The 23,675-nt window shown below is 35.9% G+C and overlaps 1 protein-coding gene and 1 pseudogene across 1 annotated transcript; both read right to left on the bottom strand.

The window, feature by feature from the left end:
• Positions 1-375: 375 nt before the first annotated feature.
• LOC143404964 (olfactory receptor 10K1) lies at positions 376-1,317 on the bottom strand. The gene has a single exon (XM_076863269.1). The coding sequence runs from the start codon at positions 1,315-1,317 to the stop codon at positions 376-378; it is 942 nt and encodes a 313-aa protein (XP_076719384.1).
• A 14,745-nt stretch (positions 1,318-16,062) lies between these two features.
• Positions 16,063-17,003, bottom strand: LOC143405047 (olfactory receptor 10K1-like; annotated as a pseudogene).
• Between the last annotated feature and the right edge of the window lie 6,672 nt (positions 17,004-23,675).

Below are 23,675 nucleotides of genomic sequence, written 5' to 3'. Positions count from 1 at the left end.
TCCTATCCCTTCCCTCCCCTTGGCCCAATTCAAAGTTCCTCCACTCATCCCAGGCCCTCATCATTATGGATTAGCATCCATTCATCAGAAAAAACATTCGGCCTCTGGTTTTGGGGACTGGCTTTTTTCACTTAGCATGATATTCCCAAACTCTATCCGTTTACCTGCAAATGCCATGTATTCTTAAACTTCATAGAGAAGCACTAATAGGAGAAAATCAAACTTGTCTTAGCTCCATTGATAAAGTGTCAATTGTTCTTTATATGTAGAAAATATTTTAATGTTATACTGTATTTGGGTAATTAAATGAGAAGACAGATGCAAGCACACATTTTCTTGGCAATCAATAGCCATGAAGAGTCTAAAATTGATTCTTTAGTTAAGAGAAAACCAAGTCTTGCTCATTGTTCTTTGAAGGGCTGATTTGAATTCCTTATTTCTCAGACTATAGATCATTGGATTGAACAATGGGGTGAGGATGGTGTAAGACACAGATATCAGGGTGTCTTGGCTGGAAGAGTAGTTGGACTTGGGCCTCAAGTAGATGAAGGAGGCACAGCCATAGTGGACAGTCACCACAATGAGATGGGAGGCACAGGTGGAGAAGGCTCTGTATCTTCCAACAGAGGATGGGATCTTTAGAATGGCAGAGATGATGCGGACATAGGACACCAGGATGAGTAGCAGTGGGATAACCAAGACCAAGACACCCAGCATGAAGATGACCAACTGACTGAGGCGGGAGTGCTGAGACGCCAGTTGGAGGACAGGGGAGATGTCACAGAAGAAGTGATGCAGTTGGTTGGAGGAGTGGAAGGGCAGGTGGAATACCAGGGAGGTAGTGACCAAAGAGACAGTGAAGCCACAGGCGCAGGCAGCAGCCACCAATCCCAAGCACACCCCGTGGCCCATGAGCACTGTGTAGCGTAGCGGGTTGCAGATGGCCACGTAGCGGTCATAACCCATGGCTGCCAGCAGGAAGGAGTGAGAGCAGCCCAGGAAGAGGAAGGTGAACATCTGGATGGCACAGCCCAGGAAGGAGATGGTCTTCTTCTGAGCCAGCAGGTCCACCAGCATCTTGGGCACAATGACAAAGGTGTAGCAGGTCTCAGAGCAGGAGAGGACTGAGAGGAAGAAGTACATGGGGGTATGAAGGGCTCTGTCCAGCACAATGGTGGCCATGATGATGGCATTGGTGGCCAGTGTGAAGAGGTAGACGAGCAGGAAGACCATGAACAGCAGCCTCTGGAGGCTGACCAGAGCTGAGAAGCCCAGGAAGACAAACTCTCTCACCCAGGTCTCATTGCCCCACTCCATAGACAGCAGTTCTATGCAGGACACCAGGGACAGAGGTGGAGGCCAGGACCCAGGAAGAAGAGCAGAAAAGTACAGGATCCTCAGCGTGAAGCTGGCATGTGACAAGTATTTCTGGATATTTGGTAGAGTTTTTTCATTTCCTCTTTAAAATGTCTGCTAAAAGAAGAATTGGTGCTAAATATTCCAAAGAATAACTGACTCCAGTTTGGAGGCTTTTTGTAATTTGAAAAACAGCTCCTCATTTTTGCCAAGCATTATACCAATGTCTAAAAGATTTCCCTTTTTTGTTATATATGCATTATTTGTTTTTCTTGTTTAATATAAACCCAAGGACTCTAGGTCTCTGTGAGTAAACATTGTTAGCTTGAACAATCTGATCCTGATCAGAATGCAAAATGAAAGAATAGTGAAACTGATCATATTGTGCTACATAAACCTAAGAATGCATCAGGAGGAATAATACTTCTTTTTTCTAATTATGGTGCACAAATTTAAATAACTAAATATACAAACAAACAAACAATGAATCAAACAGAAGGGAAAGCAGTGGATTAGAACAGAAAGGATGAAAAGGAAGGTAATGGGAGGTACTTGCATTTGAAAGGGAACAAATTATATAGGATTTTATGAATAAGCTGATATGTTCATTACAATTACCTTAACATAGTCTACAAAACAATAAGAAAAAAGAAATTAGCTTTACTTACAACAGACTGACTAATAAGAAGCCAATTGGAAACACTGCTTGAGGTTCCAGAAACTAGCACATCAAATCAAATGTGGGGCAGAAGATAGCATTAAAGGCAACATATTTTTTCTTATTCAAGAAAAATAAGTCACCAGGCGGTAGAGAGAGACTAACTTGGTGACTTTTTTTTTTCACATGTCAATTTTTCCATTCTGTGTTTCCACAGAGAAACTTATAGAAATAGAGCCTTTCAGAAGTGGTTCACATCTTGTCACAGAATACGAAAGAGAGTAGGACAAGTGCCATTTGACATGTTCTTCATTCCTGCTTGAAACCATCAGTTCTTATGTACTGGTAGGCCGGTAAGAATGCTTTGGAGCGTTTTGCTACTAAAACTAGTTTGCAAAGTTCCAGAAAGAATTATTTCTAAAATAATTTTTAGGCTTTAAATAAGATAATTTTTTCCATGTGTACATTTTCCAACTGTTTGACCTAATAATAAGAAATTTTTCTTTGAGTAGAAAAATAATCCACTGTATATTAGCTAAATACAGTCTTTATTTATTTTCAGAGGAGGCTTTTAAATAATTTCATGCTGAGAAACTGTTCTCATCTTCCATTGGAATTTTTTTGCATCTTTTAAACCAAATACTTCTATTTCTAGATCCTAATTAAATTATGAAGATTTCTGAAACTCATTGCATCTATGCCTAGAATTTAGAGTTAATATATTTTTTTCCTTGTGTAAATGATTTATTGTCACTTTTCATGATATTTAGAGACCTAGCATCACAGTTCATCTGAGAATTCAGCTCCATCTGCTTAAGATGCCATCAGGAACCACACATAGTATTTTATCATCAATACTATGAAAGAATAAAAATTAGAATTGTCTTTCAGCCAAATAGCTATAGGTTATAACATAAATATGAAAAAAAATCCTTCAATATAGAGTAAGAATGTCTAGATTTTTAGATTTGTTTTAGTGTGACTCAGGAAGAAGGACTTAACATAGATATTCAATCTTCTTATGTTAAAGTTAAAGTGAACAAAAGAAGCAAGAACTGAAATAAAATGTTAGATTCATGGAAGGTCCAAAGCAGAGGGTCCATGAATAATAGTTTGCAGAAATGATTTGACATAGGGTAGTAGGTAAGTATATAAAGCCCTTGAGATTTTTTGATTCAGACAGTCTAAAGTTCTCTGTTTAGATGCTTAAAATTTCCCTTATTATGATATTCTAGAGTGCATGTATAGCATTCAGGTTGTGATCCTTGCAGATGATAGTTCCCTATTTTTGTTCCCACATCTCAGATGTTCCATGGGGTTATATGTAATCTGAACTTAAATAAAAGCTCAATACATAAGTGAGCTGGATGTACTCAAAAAAGGAGAAATCTACTGAGCTTTCATATGTGAAAATTTTGAGAAATTCTAATATTTATTTTAACAAAACCATCAACTAATTAGTAGAAGAAAATATGACATAGCCTCAAAGTGTATGAAGTGGAATTTTTGTCTTTTAAAATACACATGAAAAAAATTAATTTCTCCAAATTGCCTAATTAAAATTGAATGTAAGTATCATATTTTCAATTATAGTGAAAAAATATACATTCTTGAGTAGACAACAGAGAACACTAAAAAGGAGAGAGCTAGGGCACCTGCTCCATTAATCTATGAGTCAACCCTTGATGCAGGGCGGGGAAGGAAAGGAAAGAAGAGGGAAAGCAAGGAGGAAAATCTAGCTGGGAGCCAAAATGATCCAGTGTAATCATCTAGAAAAAAAAACTCTGAGAAATGCACAGCCCATTCCCAATCATTCTTTGTACCTAGAAAAGTGGGCACGGATTTTCTTTTCATCCCTGTCACTTACCAGAAATTCCTTTAAGGGGCAAAGGAAGAGTGTTCTCATGTCCAACCCATCACTTGTGTCCAGGCCTCACAAAGTCCCTCCAATGTCCCCACTGCTCAGCAGGGACCTTCAAAGACAAGCAGCTTTTCAATATCAGGGATTCTTTGGAAAATAAAATTTAAGCAACAGATCAGAGCCTGAGAGAAGAGCAGAACAAAGAGAATCTGCCCTAAGACAGAGGCTCTCAGATGCATCACGGGAGTGAGATTCCTCCATCCATCAGGACTCTCGGCTCCTCCAGATGAGTCTCTATCTTCAGAGGAGTTGACCAGCATGCTTCGTGGTTATTGGAGGTGTGTACTGTGATCACTGGGCTCCTGAGGCTAGTTCCACTGCCCTGGAGACATTGTCTTGGGGTTAATTAGAAGTCAGGCTTATTTTGGAAAAATAATGTCACCAGTTTCTCAAAAGTGGCCTTAGTTGAAGAGCCTGGGGACCAGGAGCCATGAGTATAATTAAGGAAGTTGAGTCCATCTGTCAGGGATTCTAAACCACAGTTAAGACTGTAGAGCAGGGCTGGGGATGTGGCTCAAGTGGTAGCGCACTCGCCTGGCATGCGTGCGGCCCAGGTTCAATCCTCAGCACCACATGCAAACAAAGATGTTGTGTCCGCCGAAAACTAAAAAATAAATATTAAAAAATTCTCTCTCTCTCTGTCTCTCACTCTCTCTTTAAAAAAAAAAAAAAAAAAAAAAAAAAAAAAAAAAAAAGACTGTAGAGCAGCTGACCAAGTAGAAAATGTTTGTTGAATTTTAAGGCAGGAGACTGGTAGATTTGTACAGTGGCTTTCAACTTTAGGTTTTGCAAAAAATTCAAAATATGCTTTATCACAAATTTATCATTTCGCCCCCAGAAATTCTCATTGGATTTGATTTATTCTTCAAAAACCTAAATCTTTATCAAATATCTAAAATCTGGTTGTGATGTATCATTAAATGCTTGTTTTTGTATGAATACATTTGCTTAGATAATGATATACAGTATAGTTGTCACTACAATCCAAACTAATCTGTAAAGTCAGTATAACTCTATTAAAAAACCAAAATAAATTGTAAAGTCAAACAACAATTGTTTTTATAAATTTACGTTTAAGGAAAACACCATTTAGAAAAAAGGACAAGTGATGCAGGGACTCCTTTTCCTGGTGGTGAGATGTCTCAATAATGCAAAGAGCAGGAAACTAGGCAGGAAAATGTCAATAGTGTAAAAGTGATAAAAAGGAGAATTTGGCAATTGTTCCATGTGTACATTCCACCAGGAAACACAAAAATGGAAAATGAGATTGGGCCTTGGCCACTTCAGTCTATTTTGTTCTACAGACAGAGCTGATTTCACCAGCCAGAGTCATGGCTACAGTGCTAGGGAAGAGAAGAGTCTACCTGAAATGTCGACATTTTAGAGAATTTCTTGTTACTTTTTCTGCAAAAGCAAAACTTAATGAAAGATGAACATAGCCTAATATGGACAAAATCACTAATGGCCCAGACCCTTGAGAATGTGGAGCCCTGGATGAGTTCAAGGAAAACTGAAAAGGTGGAAGAAAAAAAAATCCACAAATATCAGTTATATTCATATAATTACTTACAGAAATGAGATTGGCAGCAACTGTATTTTATTTTCTTGCTTTTGTTATCCTGTTTATATTTGTTAACCATATCCCTGTTTTGTCTTAACCACTAGTATAAATAAAGTGTGTTGTTGGTTGATAATAAGCATTTTAATTCCCTCTTTAAAGAAAAATCTTGTGAAGAATAATCAGTTCACTAGTGGAACTCTGTGACATCCATGTTTTGAAGATGGACAGGGGCACTTCATTGTAAGGGGCATATTTATATTATATTCATTATTATTATTTAGGAATTAAACATGAACCAAGGTGTATGTGGGTGCTGGGTATCCAAAAAGGAAAACTCTGCTCTCTCCATATTTTTTGATTTTTCACATCATATTGATATTTCTAGATCCTTTTTGGCACTGCTCTGGAGGAATAAAAATCCTAGTAATCCATGGGTCTTTCCTTGTTTATTTATTTCTCCAGATTCACTTGCCAGGACAGTTTCACAATTGAGGGCATACATGAGCCATTTGTATGATAGAAGAATAAGAAAACCAGAGTTTTCTGCCTGACACTTGTCCTGTGGCAGATGCAGCTTTTGCCCTTGATGTGAAAATTCCGTGAGAATCTCCCATCAGTGCTGCAATAGCCAAGACCACCTTTGGGAGCTTCCTGTGATCTGAATGTCAAGCACATCCTTCTTGACATTAATTATGCTAGCATTCCAACACATATGCAAGTCTAATTTTTCCTTGAAACCTCCTATGATTATACATACCTAGAGAGGTTTCCAATTTACTCTCAGAAAGCAATTCTATTTAATCCTACCTCAAACTTTGCAATAGATCAGAAACTTTCTATTGTATTGTCCATATGTGCAACAATGTTATAAATCCCATTTTATTAGATATCCCAGAGTTTTAGTATTGTTTTTTTAAAGAGAGAGAGAGAGAGAGAGAGAGAGAGAGAGAGAGAGAGAGAGAATTTTAATATTTACTTTTTAGTTTTCAGCGGACACAACATCTTTGTTTGTATGTGGTGCTGAGGATCGAACCCAGGCCGCACGCATGCCAGGCGAGCGCGCTACCGCTTGAGCCACATCCCCAGCCCGAGTTTTAGTATTGTAAACAACAAAATGCAATTGTTCTTTGATCAAAAATTCATCATCTTTTCAGCATCACTCACAAAACATTTCAAATTATAACATGCATTATGTTGGCAAACAGTTTCCTCAAAGGCAAGACAAATTTGTACTCTCAGTAATTTTATGTGAAGATGATGATTTTTTTTTTGTGGCACATATAATGCTATTTTTAATAGTCTGCATTCTAGTCCAAGAAAAATGATAAAAATTGACTCCTTTTCCATTTCTTTATTAGTGAGAGAATATGTTACATAAATTTACCTGACACTTATCCTTTGGTAATGTTCTATTTATGTCATTTTATTCCTTTTCTTCAGTGTGTTTTCATACACAAACATAGGAAAGTTATGTTTAATGCACTCTTCTGTCTTTCCCATTCTCATTCCTCCTCCCTTTCCTTCATTCCTCTTTGTCTAATTCAATGAATTTCTATTATTCCCTCCCCAACTCCCATGTGTGTTAGCATCCACATACCACAAAGAACGTCAGGACTTTGGTTTTTGGGGGGACTGGTTTATTTCACTTAACACAAGTCTCTAGTTCCATCCATTTATCAGCAAAGGCCATAATTTCATTTTTTATGGCTGATATTTCATTGTGTATGTATACCACATTTTCTTTATCCATTTATCTGTTGAAGGGCACCTAGGTTGGTTCCATAGCATAGCTAGTGTTAACTGAGCTGCTATAATCATTAATTTGGCTGTCAATGTAGTAGGCTGATTCTAAGTCCTTTGGGTATAAACCGAGGAATGGGATAGCTGGGTCAAGTGGTGGCTCCATTCCAAATTTTCTAAGGAATCTCCATTTTGCTTTCCAGATGGTTGCACCAGTTTGTGTCCACCAGCAATGTATAAATGAAACTCTTTCTCCACATTCTTACCAGCATGTATCTTGATAATTGTGTATACTTAATAGTTGTCATTCTGACTGGAGTGAGATGGAATCTCAGTGTAGTTTTAGTTTGCATTTCTTTGATTGCTGGAGATGTTGAATGTTTTTTCACATATTTTTTGGCCATTTGTATTTCTTCTGTGAATTGTCTGTTCATATCTTTGCCCATTTATTGATTGGGTCATTTGTTTTCTTCGTGTTAAGTCTTTTGAGTTCTTTGTATATCCTGAGGATTAATGATCGCTCTGAGGTGTAGTTGGCAAAGACTTTCTCTCATTCTGAAGGCTCTCTGTTCACGTTCTTGATTGTTTCCTTTGCTGTGAAGAAGCTTTTTAGTTTGATACCCTCCCATTAATTGATTATTGATTTTACTTCTTGCATTTTAGGAGTCTTATTGAAGAACTCGGCTCCTGAGCTGACATGATGAGTATTCCGGTCTACTTTTTCTTCTAGTAGGCATAGGGTCTCTGGTTTAATGCTTAGGTCCTTGATCCACTTTGAGTTGAGTTTTGTGCAGGGTGAGAGATAAGGGTTCAATTTCAATCTACTACATATCTATTTTCAGTTTTCCCAGCATCCTTTGTCAAAGAGGCTATTTATTCTTCAATTCATGTTCATGTCACCTTTTTCTAGCATTTGAAAACTGTATTTATGTGAGTGTGTCTCTGTGTCTTCTATTCTGTTCCATTGGTTGTCATGTCTCTTTTGGTGCCAATACCATGTTTTGTTTGTTACTATAGCTCTGTAGTATACTCTAGGCCTGGAATTGTGATGCTTCCTGGTTTATTTTTCTTGCTAAGGATTGCTTTGTCTATTCTGGAACTCTTAACTTTCCAAATTAATTTCATGACTCCTTTTTATATTTTTATGAAGAATGTCATTGGAATTTTAATAGGAATTGCATTGAATCTGTATACTGCTTTTGGTAGTATGAATATTTTGACAATATTAATTCTTCTTATCTAAAAACATGGGATGTCTTTTCATCTTCTAAGGTCTTCCTCAATTTCTTCCTTTAATGTTCTATAGTTTTCATTGTAGACGTCCTTTACTTGCTTGATTAAATACTTGATTCCCAAGTATTTTACTTTTTTTTGAGGCTATTATGAATGGGATACTTTTTCTAATTTTTCTTTCTGTGGATTCATCATTGCTGTATAGAAACACAGATTTATGGGTGTTAATTTTATATCCTTCTACTTTGCTGAATTTGTTTAAGATTTCAACAAGCTTTTTGGTGGAATTTTAGGGTCTTCTAAACATAGAATCATGTTGTCAGTAAATAGGGATAGTTTAGTTTTTCTTTTCTACTTGTATTCCTTTAATTTCTTTCCTTTGTCTAATTGTTCTGGCTAGGTTTTCAAGGACTATGTTGAATAGAAGTGGTGAAAGAGGACATTTTTACCTTGTTCCAGTTTTTAGAGGAAATGTTTTCAATTTTTCTTCATTTAGAATGCTGTTGGCCTTGGGTTTAGTATAAACAGCTTTTACAATGTTGAGAGATGTTCCTACTCTCTGTAGTTTTCTAGTATTTTGAACATGAATGGATGCAGAGTTTTGTCAAATTCTATTCTGCATCTATTGATAGAATCATGTGATTCTTGTGTCTATTGATGTGGTGAGTTACATTTATTGATTTCCATATGTTGAACCAGTTTGCATTACTGGGCGGAACCCCACTTGATCATGTATGCTATCTTTTTAATCTGTTTTTGTATGTGATTTGCCAGAATTTTATTGAGAATTTTTGCATGTAAGTTTATAAGGGATATTGGCTTGAATTTTTATTTCCTTGATGTTTCTTTGTCTGGTTTTAGAATTATGATGATGCTAGCATCACAGAATGAGTTTGGAAAGTTTTCCTTCTTTTTTTATATATTTTTCATATGCATATCTAATATTGCGAACACTATATGTTGAAAGCAAAGTATTTTTATCTCTAAAATACCTTGGTTATCTTTTGAAACTCAATTGACCACACCTACATGGGTGTACACACACACACACACACACACACACACACACAAACATATTTTTGATTATCTACATTTTTGCATACATGTTCATTTTAAACTATAGATGGAGACGATTGGTGCATTACTTTTCATTTAAAAATTGCCCCAGTTGTCTTTGTCTAGGAACATTTCTGGGGAAAAAACTCACAGATCTTCAGAAATTATTTGTAAAATAACTAAGTTTTTAATTATTTGATTTTCAGTCTGATAACATTATCACAAAAGTGATGCCTACTCATATACCTAACTCCCAATTAAAGTAGCCATAAATACATTCAAAGAAAAGGTCACATCCCTGAACAGAGAATGATGGAAAACAGTCACTTTGGGAAATCTGATAGGTCCTATTAAATTCCATGCAAATGAATTTAATTATGCTGTGAATCATAACTTGTTCAATTCCCACCCCCTTGAACAATGAAATTCATCAACATTCAAGAAAAATCATCAAAATAATTTTTTGCTTAATTTTCTATATTTATGTGCAAAATAACTATTTTCTGAAGTGTTTGAAATTGTCCTGTCTCTTTCTCCTTCACTTGCTTCACCCATCTACCATCTTACACCTCTAACTGCAGATGCACTGGGACTTCACCATAGCTAGAGCCAAACAGGATCTATCTGTTGTAGAGTCACGGATTTTTGTTAAACAAATTAAATATAGAAGAAAAAATGGTAAATGGGTCACAAGGGTATGAAAATAAACTGAAACTGAGTTTGGGGACTTGACACAATATTTTCTATAGAAAAAGGGCAGGGAAATATAAATTAGTTTTGATATTCTAGCATAAGAAAATAAAGATGATAATTAGCACAGAATAATTTTAGCCACTTAGAATTCCAATGAGTAAAATTACCTTATATCAAATTTGGTAAAAATAAAGGCTGAAGGAAAAAATAAATCAAAGGATTCAGAAAACCTGAACAACAGAATCACAAATGCATATCTCCTAGTTATGTATGGAAACTTAACTTATTTTTTTTACAGAAAGAGTATGCACTCTGTTTACAAACAACATGAAATATTTGTGATTGTTGACTCTTGCAACAGAAACTTCAACCATGTCACAAGGCGGAAAAAGTAGATACGATTTTCTAATTGAATATGATAGACATTATAATACTGGACAATAATATAAGAAGGTCTTGCTACCAGAGACCTGTAAAATGCTTATTGAGACAAATGGAAAACAATATGTAAAATGAAATGAGTTGTGGAAAATAATGTCAATTATACTCCACAATTTATTATACACACTAAATTTAAAGGCGTGATTAAAGAACATTTGACCTTAATTTTTACATGAGCAAAGAATTTAGTGGAAGTTTTCAAAATATATCATCTCAGTGCCATCTGAACTATTTCTGACATTCTTTAGTAACTCATTTTTAATAAGTATTAAAAAATTAAATGTTCAACTCACAGAATGTTAAAAACTATTTTGTTATTAAAATATAAAAAATTCAAAGGGTTTGAAAACGTGTCACTAAAAATTTGAAAAATGAAACTTAAATGTTATGAAATAGCATGAAAAGTAAATAAGCACCAATTTGACTGTATAAAATAGGACACGTATTTGCAACAAAAGTACAATCTGCACTGTTAGAAAGCAAACAACCAATGGAAAATTACCAAAAATTATTGTTATAATGTTAATAACGAATATATTACAAAATGATGGAGAAGATCACTAAGGATCTAAAACTAAAACTAGTTGCAAGCACACAGCTTATAAAATATGGATAAAATATACCCAAAATAAAAATTCATTTCACTTCATTTAAAATCAAATTGAGATCATGTACACTCATCAAACTAGAAGCAGTGATTTGGGTTAAATGAACACCAACAAAAATATTCACTAACAAGGTTATAAAGTAGTTGTAAAATTGCACAAAGAAATTCAGCAAGCTGGATCAGAAACACACACCTGTAATCTCAGCTGCTTGGGAGGCTGAGGCAGAAGGATCACAAGGTTGAGGCTCTCTGGACAACTTAGCAAGCACCTGTCTCAAAAAAAGTATACACACACACACACACACACACACACACACACACGTGTGTGTGTGTGTGTGTATAAATATATATATATATATATATATATATATAAATCCCCTATATATATTCCCCTATATATATATATAAATCCCCTATATATATATATAAATCCCCTATATATATATAAATCCCCTATATATATATAAATGTTTAGCTCAGTGATAGAACATCACTGGGTTCAATCCCCCATACCAAATAATGGGTAAAATATATTGTACTCCTTGAATATATTCATTCACCTTATCCCAGTAATCTCACTGTATGAAATTACCTCACTATAACCGATTTACACACAAACATGTACTCATAGAAAGATAATTTGTAAGTCATAACACAATATGAAAATATGGGGCTTAAGAGAGGTAGTGGTACTTGTACTGGATGAAGACTATGAACCAGCAGCAGGTGACTTTCATTTGGGTACTTATTCTTCTATTGGGTGACTGTGTGATCTGGGAGCAGTATTAACCTCTCTGATACAATTTTCCTATCTAGAAGGTGGGCTTTCATGAGCATAAAATGCAAAAGCACGGGTAAAGTGCAAAGACCAGCACCAGTTATCCTGGAACCACTGTGTTAGTAATAATTATACTAGTATTTACTTCAAGAGCTTCTTTCTGTGTTTGTGTATGCACATGTACACATAAATGCTAGGTTGCAATTAATATATTTATTTATTACTTTGACTTGCAAATGGAGCTATGGATCTGGAATATACAAATCAATGGGCTGAACAACTGAGTCAGCCTCATCTTAATGGATGATGAACTTTCTTTACCTCTTCTGGCTCCCTGATTCCCATATCTAGTGTTTTTGTCATAAATGATTCTTCTCTAGAGGCAGAACTATAGAATCTGAAGAAGATCAGTGTTTCTGAAAAGAAAAATAAATGTTTCATGACACTCTTTATTTACAGTTTTATTTTCTTGTTAATCATCAAGGCTGAAGGGAGAAATTAGAAGAGAAAAATTAAGGCAGGAAATTACAGATATATTTAAAATTTCCTCTCCTGTTCCTGGGAAGAGCAATTGGAGATTATTATCCAGAGTTAATTGGATAACACAGATACAAGAAGGTATGGTGTTGAGAACAAGGAACAGCTGAGAATTGGTTTATAAACAATTTAGCTGATAAGTGGCAGTCCTGGGGACATTAAAATGTACATTTAACCAAGTAACTTCTTACTCGAATCCTATAATGATCCCTGGAAACTTTGTAAGTTTCACATTTCATAGCAAAAAAAAAAAAAAAAAAAAAAAAATTGCGTGGCAATCCACAGTCTTCTTTCCTTCTGCCAGATTGGATCCCCACGTTTTAATCAATGGAATTTCATGTAGTTCGCTGAGCACTCAGTGAGCCATGTCATGACAGCCATGTCTTGCCTAGGCAGTTCCTCTGAGTTCAAGTCATTTTCTCCCCAATCAGGTTCCCAAGAATTCTTTCGAGTTAACAGATTCACTGGGCACACATTAAGTTTTATCTACTCCGTGAGGTGTTCAGAACACATCAAGAAATAAAACAGAAACTCTGCCCTTGTGAAGCACACATTTTATAAACTCTCACCTTTTACATTATTCTAGACACTGCCTTTCTTGCTCAATGCTATTTGAGCTTTTATGAAGCAAAAACCAGGTTGCTATTCATTTGACAATAGTTTATGTGCAAGTACCACATATTAATCTCACTCAGTATCTATAAGGAGGCCCTTTGTCTCCTTCATTAGATTAATTCCAACGTACTTTTTTGATATTATTATGAATGGGATTATTATTATTATTATAATGGGATTATTATTATTATTTTTTTGCAGATTCATTATTGGAGTATAGGAATGTGATTTATTTATGTTGATCTTGGATGCTGCTACTTTACTAAATTTGTTTATAAGCTCTAGAAGTCTGGTAGAGTTTGGGGGGTCTTCTAAATATAAGATCATGTCATCACCAAACAGATAATTTGACCTCTTCTTTTCCTATTTTTATCCCTTTAATTTTCTTCTCTTCCTAATTACTCTGGCTAGAGTTTCAAGGCCTATGTTGAATAGGAGTGGTGGAAATGGCATCTTTGTCTTCTTCCTGTTTTTACAGGAAATGCTTTCAGTTTTTTTTACATTCAATATGATGTTGGCTTGGGTTTACTATATATATTCATACTATTGAGTATATATCCAATATATATGAAATCAGTATGTTGAAGAGATATCCTGTACTGCTATGTTTATCATAGAACTCTTCACAATAGCTAAACTATGTATGTAATTTATTTGCCCATCAGTGGATTCATAGGTAAAGAAATGGGGTGCATATACACACAATACAAAACTATTCACCTGAAAAAAGAAGGAAATTTTGGCATTTCTGACAACATGAATCAACCCAGGAAGAACTATTGTAAGTGAAATAAGCCAAGTACAGAAAGACAAATTCCACATGATCTAACATCTATGTTGAATTTTAAAAGTCAAACAATAGGTGAGAAAAAAAAATGATGATTACCAGAGTGCTGTGGGTACGGGGCGAGGGAGGGATGTTGGTCAAAGGGTACAAAATATTTGCTACTGGGAGAAAAATGCCAGAGAGATCTTTTATACACCACAGGGGCTATAGCTAATAACAGCATATCACATGTTTGAAAACTGCTAAGAGACGATTTGAGATTTGTTCATCACAAGCAAAAAATAAGTGTGAGGTAATGCATATGCTAATTGTATTCATTGAGCAATCATATAATGTATACTTAGATTAAAACATCATGTTATATACAATAAAAATATTTTTATCAATTTGTTAGTTAAAGATATTTACTTGCCTCTAAATAACCCAGATATTTCTTATTTCAGGGCCTATGAATATGTTTCTCCTGTCTAAAGGAATTTCCTCTAATAATCCCTTTTATTGGATATTCTCACTTATTTTCAGGGTATAGGTGAAATGCCAGCTCCTACTGACACAGCAGTAGAGCCAAGGAAGGGCATCAGGGGGAGTGAGAGGGAAGGGTAAGGGAGTCACTAGAGATTTAAATTGATCAAATTATGTGTATACACAAATATGTCACAATGAATCCCACTATTACACACAGATGTGATGCACCACCAGTTCTCTAAGTGTCAATTGCTCTTTTATAACAGCCCTATAATATTTAATCTAAATTATATTTCTTTAGTCTTCCCTCTTCTAAATCATGTATGCATTCTCTTTTATTAACTAGACTTACAATGATTCTCAAGTGTTTTCCTGACTTTATCTGATTAGTGGGATTGTTTTGAAGAAGACCATAAGATTTATGATGGCAAAGATCCCATATATTTTCTCTCCTCATACTAGGCAGGAGCTAAGGTAGTATCCGGTGTATATAAAGAACATAATGAAAATTGTTGAAATGATAAGAATTACAAAAAAGTACACCCTTCATGCCATGAAAACATAAAGAAAGGGGAGCCTAATCCTATCACTGGGGTGCCACAGGTAAAAGGGAAAGTTTGGAAAGAGAGGGATGGCCGAGATTGCCTTGAAATATAAGATGGCATGTCCAAGTTAAACAAAGAGGAGCTCCTCCAAAGTGAAGCAGCAGTACTCGAGAATACGTAGTCATGACAATATGGGGCCCAGCAAAGTTTTGTTGAGCTTCAGAATGCACCATCAGGCACGTAAGGGAAATGAATAGTGATAACTACAAAAATAATAAAGTTGGAGAAGCACAGGATAAATTCATGCTCATGAAGGATCCCATTTGACTGGAGATGTTATTGGAGGTGTTTTCCGTGGATTTTCTGGCCACTCTAGGATTTCCGATCTTTTCTGCATTAATAATAATTCAAAGCCTTTGCTTAAAATTATTTGAGAAATTTTAGCAATTGATACAAAAATTGATACAAAGGTACTAGCTTCTTTATATAATAAATTAGCATGTGATTTACGTAATTATGGGGGAGCTTACAAAGTAACAATAGAAAGGATATACATATGAACAGAAAGTGTATTCTATCAGGAGGCTCCAGTCTCAAAGGAAGGACATAACAGTTTAATGTGTAGTTTAACGTGGTGAACGAGGGTACAGAAAGAGTCACTAAGGTTTGTCGCAGAATTGAAGGAGCCAAGGTTATTTTTTTCTTCAGGAAAGGGAGGAGTCAGCTAGACAACCTGCTTCTGCTCAGTGGAATTGACAGTTTAGAGACCATCTTTGCTCTCACCAATTGCTCTTATCGCTTGAATGTACCTTTGCTCTCATATTAGTCTTCGAATGACCAGTATGTAGTACATTAATATGCAATTAAATTTTTCCTGGAACTGTAAAATACCTTTCCCTATCCTCTTAAAATTGTTCAAGAAGCACTAATAGGAGAATGTTTCGCTCTGTTGAGAAAAGTGTAAATTGTTCTTATGTTATAGAGTATTGGCATAATTAAATGAGAAACTAGGTAAAAACACACATTTTGCCTAGCAAATAAAAGCCATGAAGAGTTTAAAATTGATTTTTTAGTTAAGAGAAAACCAAGTCTTGCTCATTGTTCTTTGAAGGGCTGATTTGAATTCCTTATTTCTCAGACTATAGATCATTGGATTGAACAATGGGGTGAGGATGGTGTAAGACACAGATATCAGGGTGTCTTGGCTGGAAGAGTAGTTGGACTTGGGCCTCGGGTGATGCAGGAGGCACAGCCATAGTGGACAGTCACCACAATGAGATGGGAGGCACAGGTGGAGAAGGCTCTGTATCTTCCAACAGAGGATGGGATCTTTAGAATGGCAGACATGATGCGGACATAGGACACCAGGATGAGTAGCAGTGGGATAACCAAGACCAAGACACCCAGCATGAAGATGACCAACTGACTGAGGCGGGAGTGCTGAGACGCCAGTTGGAGGACAGGGGAGATGTCACAGAAGAAGTGATGCAGTTGGTTGGAGGAGTGGAAGGGCAGGTGGAATACCAGGGAGGTAGTGACCAAAGAGACAGTGAAGCCACAGGTGCAGGCAGCAGCCACCAATCCCAAGCACACCCCATGGCCCATGAGCACTGTGTAGCATAGCGGGTTGCAGATGGCCACGTAGCGGTCATAACCCATGGCTGCCAGCAGGAAGGAGTGAGAGCAGCCCAGGAAGAGGAAGGTGAACATCTGGGTGGCACAGCCCAGGAAGGAGATGGTCTTCCTCTGAGCCAGCAGGTCCACCAGCATCTTGGGCACAATGACAAAGGTGTAGCAGGTCTCAGAGCAGGAGAGGACTGAGAGGAAGAAGTACATGGGAGTATGAAGGGCTCTGTCCAGCACAATGGTGGACATGATGATGGCATTGGTGCCCAGTGTGAAGAGGTAGAGGAGCAGGAAGACCATGAACAGCAGCCTCTGGAGGCTGGCCAGAGCTGAGAAGCCCAGGAAGACAAATTCTCTCACCCAGGTCTCGTTGCCCCACTCCATAGACAGCAGTTCTATGCAGGACACCAGGGACAGAGGTGGAGGCCAGGACCCAGGAAGAAGAGCAGAAAAGTACAGGATCCTCAGCGTGAAGCTGGCATGTGACTGGTATTTCTGGATATTTGGTAGAATTCTTTCATTTTCTCTTTAAAACGTCTGCTAAAAAAAAGAATTGATGCTAAATATTCCAAAGAATAACTGACTCCATTTGGGAGGCTATTTGTAAGTGAAAGACAGATCATCTTTTGAGCCCAGGATGATGAAAATGTCTATAAGATTTCTATTTTCTCTTTCATATGTACTATTTTATTTTTCTTGCTCATTGTAAACCCACAGAAAGCAGCTCTCTGTCAGTAAGAAAACATTGTTAACTTGAGTAATCTGGTCCCCATCAGAATGTAGAATGAAAGAATTATGAAGCTGATCAGATAATGCTACATTAATTATGCCATGAATATTTCAGAAGGAATCTTATTTTTGTCTAAGTATAATGCACACATTTAACTGACTAAATAATTAATTAGAAAAAAAAAGAAGAAACATCAGAGGAGTAGAGCAGGATGGAGGAAGAGAAGAATGTGGGAAATGCTGGGGATTGAAAGGGAACAAATTGTTACATGAGGTTCTGAATATGCTACAATGTATGGTAAGGATATAATATCTCATATTTACTACCATTATCTTAGCACAATCTAAAAACAATAAGAGAAAAGAAATTAGCTTTATTTCCAATAGACTAATGAGAAGCCAATAAGGAACTGTGCTGGAATTTCCAGAAACTCATACATCAAATCAAAGAAAACATTAAAGAGTCAGAAGATAACATTAAAGGCAATTGTTTTTCTTATCCAGGATACTTAAGTCACCAGGTCGTGGAGAGAGACTCTACGTTTGTGAGATTTTTCTGCACATGGTAGTTTTTCCATTCTGAGTTTCCACAGAGAAACTTATAGAAATAGAGCTTTTCAGAAGTGGCTCCAGTTCTTGCTGCAGAATGTCAAAGAGACTATGACCATTGCCATTTGACAGGTCCTGTGTCTCAGCTAGAAATCACCAGCTTTTATGTAGGGGTAGGCTAATACGAATCCTTTTGAACATTTTGCTACGAAAACCAGTTAGTTTGCAAAGTGCTAGGCAGAATTATTTCTAAAATAATTTTTAGACCTTAGATGAGATCATTTTTTCCAACTGCCTGACCTATTAATAAAATTTTCTCTAAATATAAAAATCATCCACTATATATTAGCTGGATACAGTCTTCTTTTATTTGCCTCTGAAGCCTTTACATCATTTGGTGCTGAGGAGTTTTTGTCGTCTTCTATCAGAATTTTTTGTTTTAACTAATAGCAATACTTTGCTTTCTAGACCCTAAGTTAAATTATGAACATTTCTAAAACTTGTTGCATCTGTTCCTAGAATTTAGAGATAATATGTTTCTTCTTTCTTACTACAACCTGGTAATAACATAGTTATGAACTACATAGTTATGAAAACATAGTTATGAACTCTATCTATAATAACATAACTAAAACTTACTAGTTACTATTATAATTTATTATTTCCCATCTACTACGATTAGTATTAATACCTATCATTATTAGTATTACATATTAATATAAAAAGGTCTTAAAAGGTCTATAAAATTTATAACTCCAACATAAGCATGTTTATGAGAGAAAAAGAGTCAGGGAATGAGTGAGATGTGTTTGTGTGTGTGTATACTAGTTATATATTTTCTACACCAAGAAAACCAAAGTGTTCCCCATATAACACTCACCCCCTAGGACAATAGATTTCTGTTCAATGGATTTCCTCAAAACATTGAGGAAAACTTAAACTTGGGATCCTTTCTATTCTTGGCTCACTGCTGTCCCCAGAAGACTTTGCTCTAATCTCCTTAGCACTAATTCACTTCTAATTCCCACTGTATTCTTTGTTGAATATGATGTAAATAAGTAGAGTGCAAAAAAATTCTCTGGTTCTGAAAGAGTACCTGTATCTACCAATACCAAAAAAAAATCAGGTTTGATTATTTGTCACTCAGGCTCATACAGTTGTAAAGGTCGGGCGAGCGTCAGAGGAAGAGACCACCAAGAGACTGTCTCATGCAACAGCAAAGGGTTTATTGGGGACCAGCATGATGGGGCTCAGAGCTCACTAGAGCAAAAAGAGATAGAGCAAAGAGCCCTGAGAACAGCTTAAGCAGAGCTTATATACTTTCCTTGGAGAGGGCAGGGAGGGAAGTTACATTCTGCAGTTTGGCAGTTGGGGACAGCACATTCTGGGAACAAGATTAGCAAACAGTTCGCAGTTGGGGACAACACATTTTGGGAACAAGATTAGCAAACAGTTCTTAAGATTTCAACAGTGTTTTGTTAAGCATACAGAAAAATGGAGTGACAAGTACCTATTTTATTAACCTTTCATAGTCAGCCGGTCCCAGCAATATACAGTTTTACATATTTATTAATACAGGCCCCTAGCTTGAATGAATTGTGTAATTGATTTATTACACCTTTTCATGATGTATAGATCCCTGTCATCACAGTTCATCTGAGAAGTCAGCCCCATTCGCTCAAGGTGACATCAGGGACCACACGTAGTATTTTATCATCAGTACTATGATAGAAAGATAGAATAACAAGAATAAAAGTTAGAGTTCTCTTCCAGCCAAACACCAACAGGTTATACACTCAATGTGAAAAAAAAAATTCCTCAATGTAGAATGAGAATATCCAGATTTTTAGATTTTTTTTTTTGTGAGACTCAGGAAGAAGCACTAATGTAGATATTCAATCTCCTTATTTTAAAGCTAAAGTGAACAAGAGAAGCAAGAACTGAAATAAAATGTTAGATTAATGGAAGGTATAAAGCAGAAGGTCCATGAATAATAGTTTGCAGATATATTTTGACACAGGGTAGTAGGTAAGTATATAAGACCCTTGAGATTTTTTTGATTCAGACATTCTAAGATTCTCTGTTTAGATGCTCTTAAAATTCCCCTTATTATGATGTTCTAGAACACATGTATAGAATTCAGGTTTCGATCCTTGAAGATGCTAATTCCATGTCCGTATTTCCTACTCCTCAGATGTTCCATTGTGATTCTATACAATTTGGATTTAAATAAAAACTCAATACATAAGGGTGCTGTGTGTCTTCAAAAAAGGAGTCATCTACAGAGCTTTCACATGTGGAAAATTTGAGAAATTCAAACATTTTTGTTAGGGAAACCACCAAGTAATTAACCAAAAGAAATCATTCAGATAGCCTCAAGGAGTAATGAAATACAATTTTTGTCTTTTAAAATTCACATGAAAAATTTTAATTTCTCCAAATTGCTTAATTAAAATGGAGTTGAAGTATCATATTTAAATTATAGCTGAACACATACATCCATGAGTAAGCAGACAGCAGAGAAAAGTGAAAGAGACAGAGAGAGTCAGGGCATCCGTTCCCTTTAATCCATGATTCAACCCATTGAAGAGAAAAAAGAAAGGATAGAAGAGGAAAGGGATGAAGGAAATCTAGTTGGGAACAAAATGGTCCAGTACAATCATCTAGAAAAAAAATCACAGATGTGCACAGCCCATTCCCAATCATTCTTGGTACCTAGGATGAAAAGTGGGCACGGATTTTCCTTTTCATCCCCGTCACTCACCACAAATTCCTTTAAGGGGAAGAGGAAAAGTGTTCTCATGTCCAACCCATCACTCGTGTCCAGGCCTCACAAAGTCCCTCCAGTGTTCCGACTGCCCGGCAGGGATCCACATTGCTCTCCTTCTTCCCAATTCAAAGACGCGCCGCTATTCAGCATCAGGGATTCTCTGGAAAGTAAAATTTAAGTCATGGAATACAGCCTGAGAGAAGAACCGAAGGAGAGAATCTGCCCTAGGACAGAGGCTCTTGGTGCATCAGAGGAGCGAGGCTCCTCCATCCATCGGGACTCTCAGCTCCTCCAGATAAGCCACTGTGTTCAGAGCTGTTGACCAGCAAGCGTCATTAGAGGCATGTACTGTGATCACTGGGCTCCTGAGGGCTAGTTCCACTGCCCCGGAGACATTGTCTTGGGGTTAATTAGAAGTCAGGCTTATTTTGGAAAAATAATGTCACCAGTTTCTCAAAGGTGGTGGGCTTAGTTGGAGGATCTGGGGACAAGGAGGCATGGGTATCTTTAGTCCATACATGCAAAGGAAGTTGAGTCCATCTGTCAGGGGTTTTAAGGAGAGTCCACCACAGGAAGACTGGAAAGTAGCTGACCAAGTAGAAAATACTCATTGAATTTTAAGCCAAGAGACTGGAACATTGGCACAGTGGCTCTCAACTTTAGGGTTTGCAAAAATTCAAAATATGCTTGATCACAAATTTATCTTTTTGCCCTCAGAAATTCTCATTGGATTTGTCTTTTCTGGTTTTCCATTTTTTCTTTATAGATTTGCTGTATTTGGTCTTGGATTTTAAAAGGTATAAATTATGTCTTTTGTTTCTATTAAAAGATTCTTTTGCATTTAAAATGATATTTTATGATTTTATGATTTAAATGAATATTTAAATTACACACTGTACAACATTCACAATTGAAATGTACAGCTGGCCAGTTTTGACAAATTCGCACATCCAAGCAACACCTACACTTACTGAGTCACATAACGTTGCTGAATGTCTTCCTATTCTTTTCTCCAATCCTCCCCTTCTCTGGCCCCAGAAAAATCCGAATTGGTTTTGTGTAAGTAATTCTTGAATTTTTTTTCAGACTTTTATATACATAGATTCATATAACACACTCACTTTTGTTTTATTATATCTTTGATATTCACTCCTGTTGTGACATTTATATGTTCATTCATTGCCTGGATTCATTTTATTCCATTTTATAAATATGCTAATATTTATTCTTCTGTTGAGCTATTAAAGAACATTTGGATTATTTCCAATTGAAAGCTAGGAATAATAAAACTGTTATGAACATTAGCTTCTAAATCACTGTGTAGGCTGCATGTTATCTTTGTAAACACCCAAGGACAGAAGGGCTGTGCTATATCTAAGATTTAAATTTAGCTATACATGAATGCTAAACTTTTTGAAAAAAAGTCATATCAAACATCATTCTCAAGAATAATGCTATGAGAATTTCATTGGTTTCAAATCCTAACCAACTCTTGCAGGTATCAGTCTTTTTGAATAATTATATATGCCACTAGATTTCATTATAGATTTATCATGTATTTCCTTGAAGACAAAGTATGTTCAGCATTATTTCATATTTGTGTTGGCTATATGTGTACATCTTGAATTGTGCAGTGTGTTCAAATTTTTAACCTTGTTTTAATTAAGTGGTTTACCTTTATTTTTGTAGTAGGTATTTTTATATTCTGGATACAAATCCCTTATCAGAAATATATTTTGCAAATATGTTCTCATTGTGTAGATTACATTTTCATATGATTAACCATCCTTTTATGATTGTTTTATTGATTTATAATTTGCATGTCATAACATATACACTTTAGAAATGCATAGTTTTGTGTTGTTGCTGTTTTCATGTAATTTTTTTAGTATATAGTTGTATATAGTTATGTAATTATCTATCAACATTTTCTAATTTTAGCAGAAGTTTTTAATTGTTCAACCATTCAATTTGCCTAATATTCTCTTTTTCTGGTCTGTGTTTTCTATGTCCTGCCTAATATATTTTTGTCTATTCCAAGTTGCAAAGATTTTTCTCTTATGTTTTCCTTAAAATTTGTATATTTTGACCATTTTAAATCATGTGTGTATACAATGTGTAATTGTGTATATGGTGAAACCTGAGTCAAGATTTATATGTTTTTTCCTTTTGTTTAATTGTTTTTTAGATAAACATGACATCAAAGTATATTATCAAATATTATACATGCATGGAATATAACTTATTCTAATTAGCATCCCAGTTTTGTGGTTGTTCATTAAGTGGAGTTTCACTGGTTGTGTATTCATATAGGAACATAGGAAAATTATGTCTGATTCATTCTATTGTCCTTCCTATTCCCATGCCACTCTTCTTTCCCTTCATTTCACTTTGTGTAATCCAATGAACTTCTATTCTTCCCTCCATGACCCTTATTGTGTGTTAGTATCCACATGTTAGAACATTTGTTTTGGGGGGACTGGCTTATTTCATTTAGCATGATATTCTCCAATGGCATCCATTTACCAGCAAATACCATATTTTCACTCTTCTTTATGGCTGAGCAATATTCCACTGTCTATAGATACAATATTTTCTTTATCCAATCATCTATTGAAGGGTACCTAAGTTGGTTTCATAGCATAGATATTGAAAATTGAGCTGCTATAAACATTGATGTAGCTGTGCCACTATAGTATGCTGTCTTTAAGTTCTTTGGGTATATACCAAGGAGTTTGATAATTGGGTTGAATGGTGGCTCCATTCCAAGTTTTCTGAGGAATCACCACACTGTTTTCCAGAATGGTTGCTCCAATTTGCAGTCCCAACAGCAATGTATGAGTATACCCTTTTTTCTGACAATCTCACCAGTATTTGTTATTTGTTGTATTTTGATAATTGCCATTCTGACTAGAGTGAGGTGAAATTCCACTGTCCTTTGATTTGCATTTGTCTAATTGCTATTATTCATATTATTATATGAACCTTTTTTTTTCATATATTTGTTG

This window comes from Callospermophilus lateralis, chromosome 7, assembly GCF_048772815.1.
Source record: "Callospermophilus lateralis isolate mCalLat2 chromosome 7, mCalLat2.hap1, whole genome shotgun sequence".
NCBI lineage: Eukaryota > Metazoa > Chordata > Mammalia > Rodentia > Sciuridae > Callospermophilus > Callospermophilus lateralis.
This window is presented reverse-complemented; position numbering and strand designations above follow the sequence as displayed.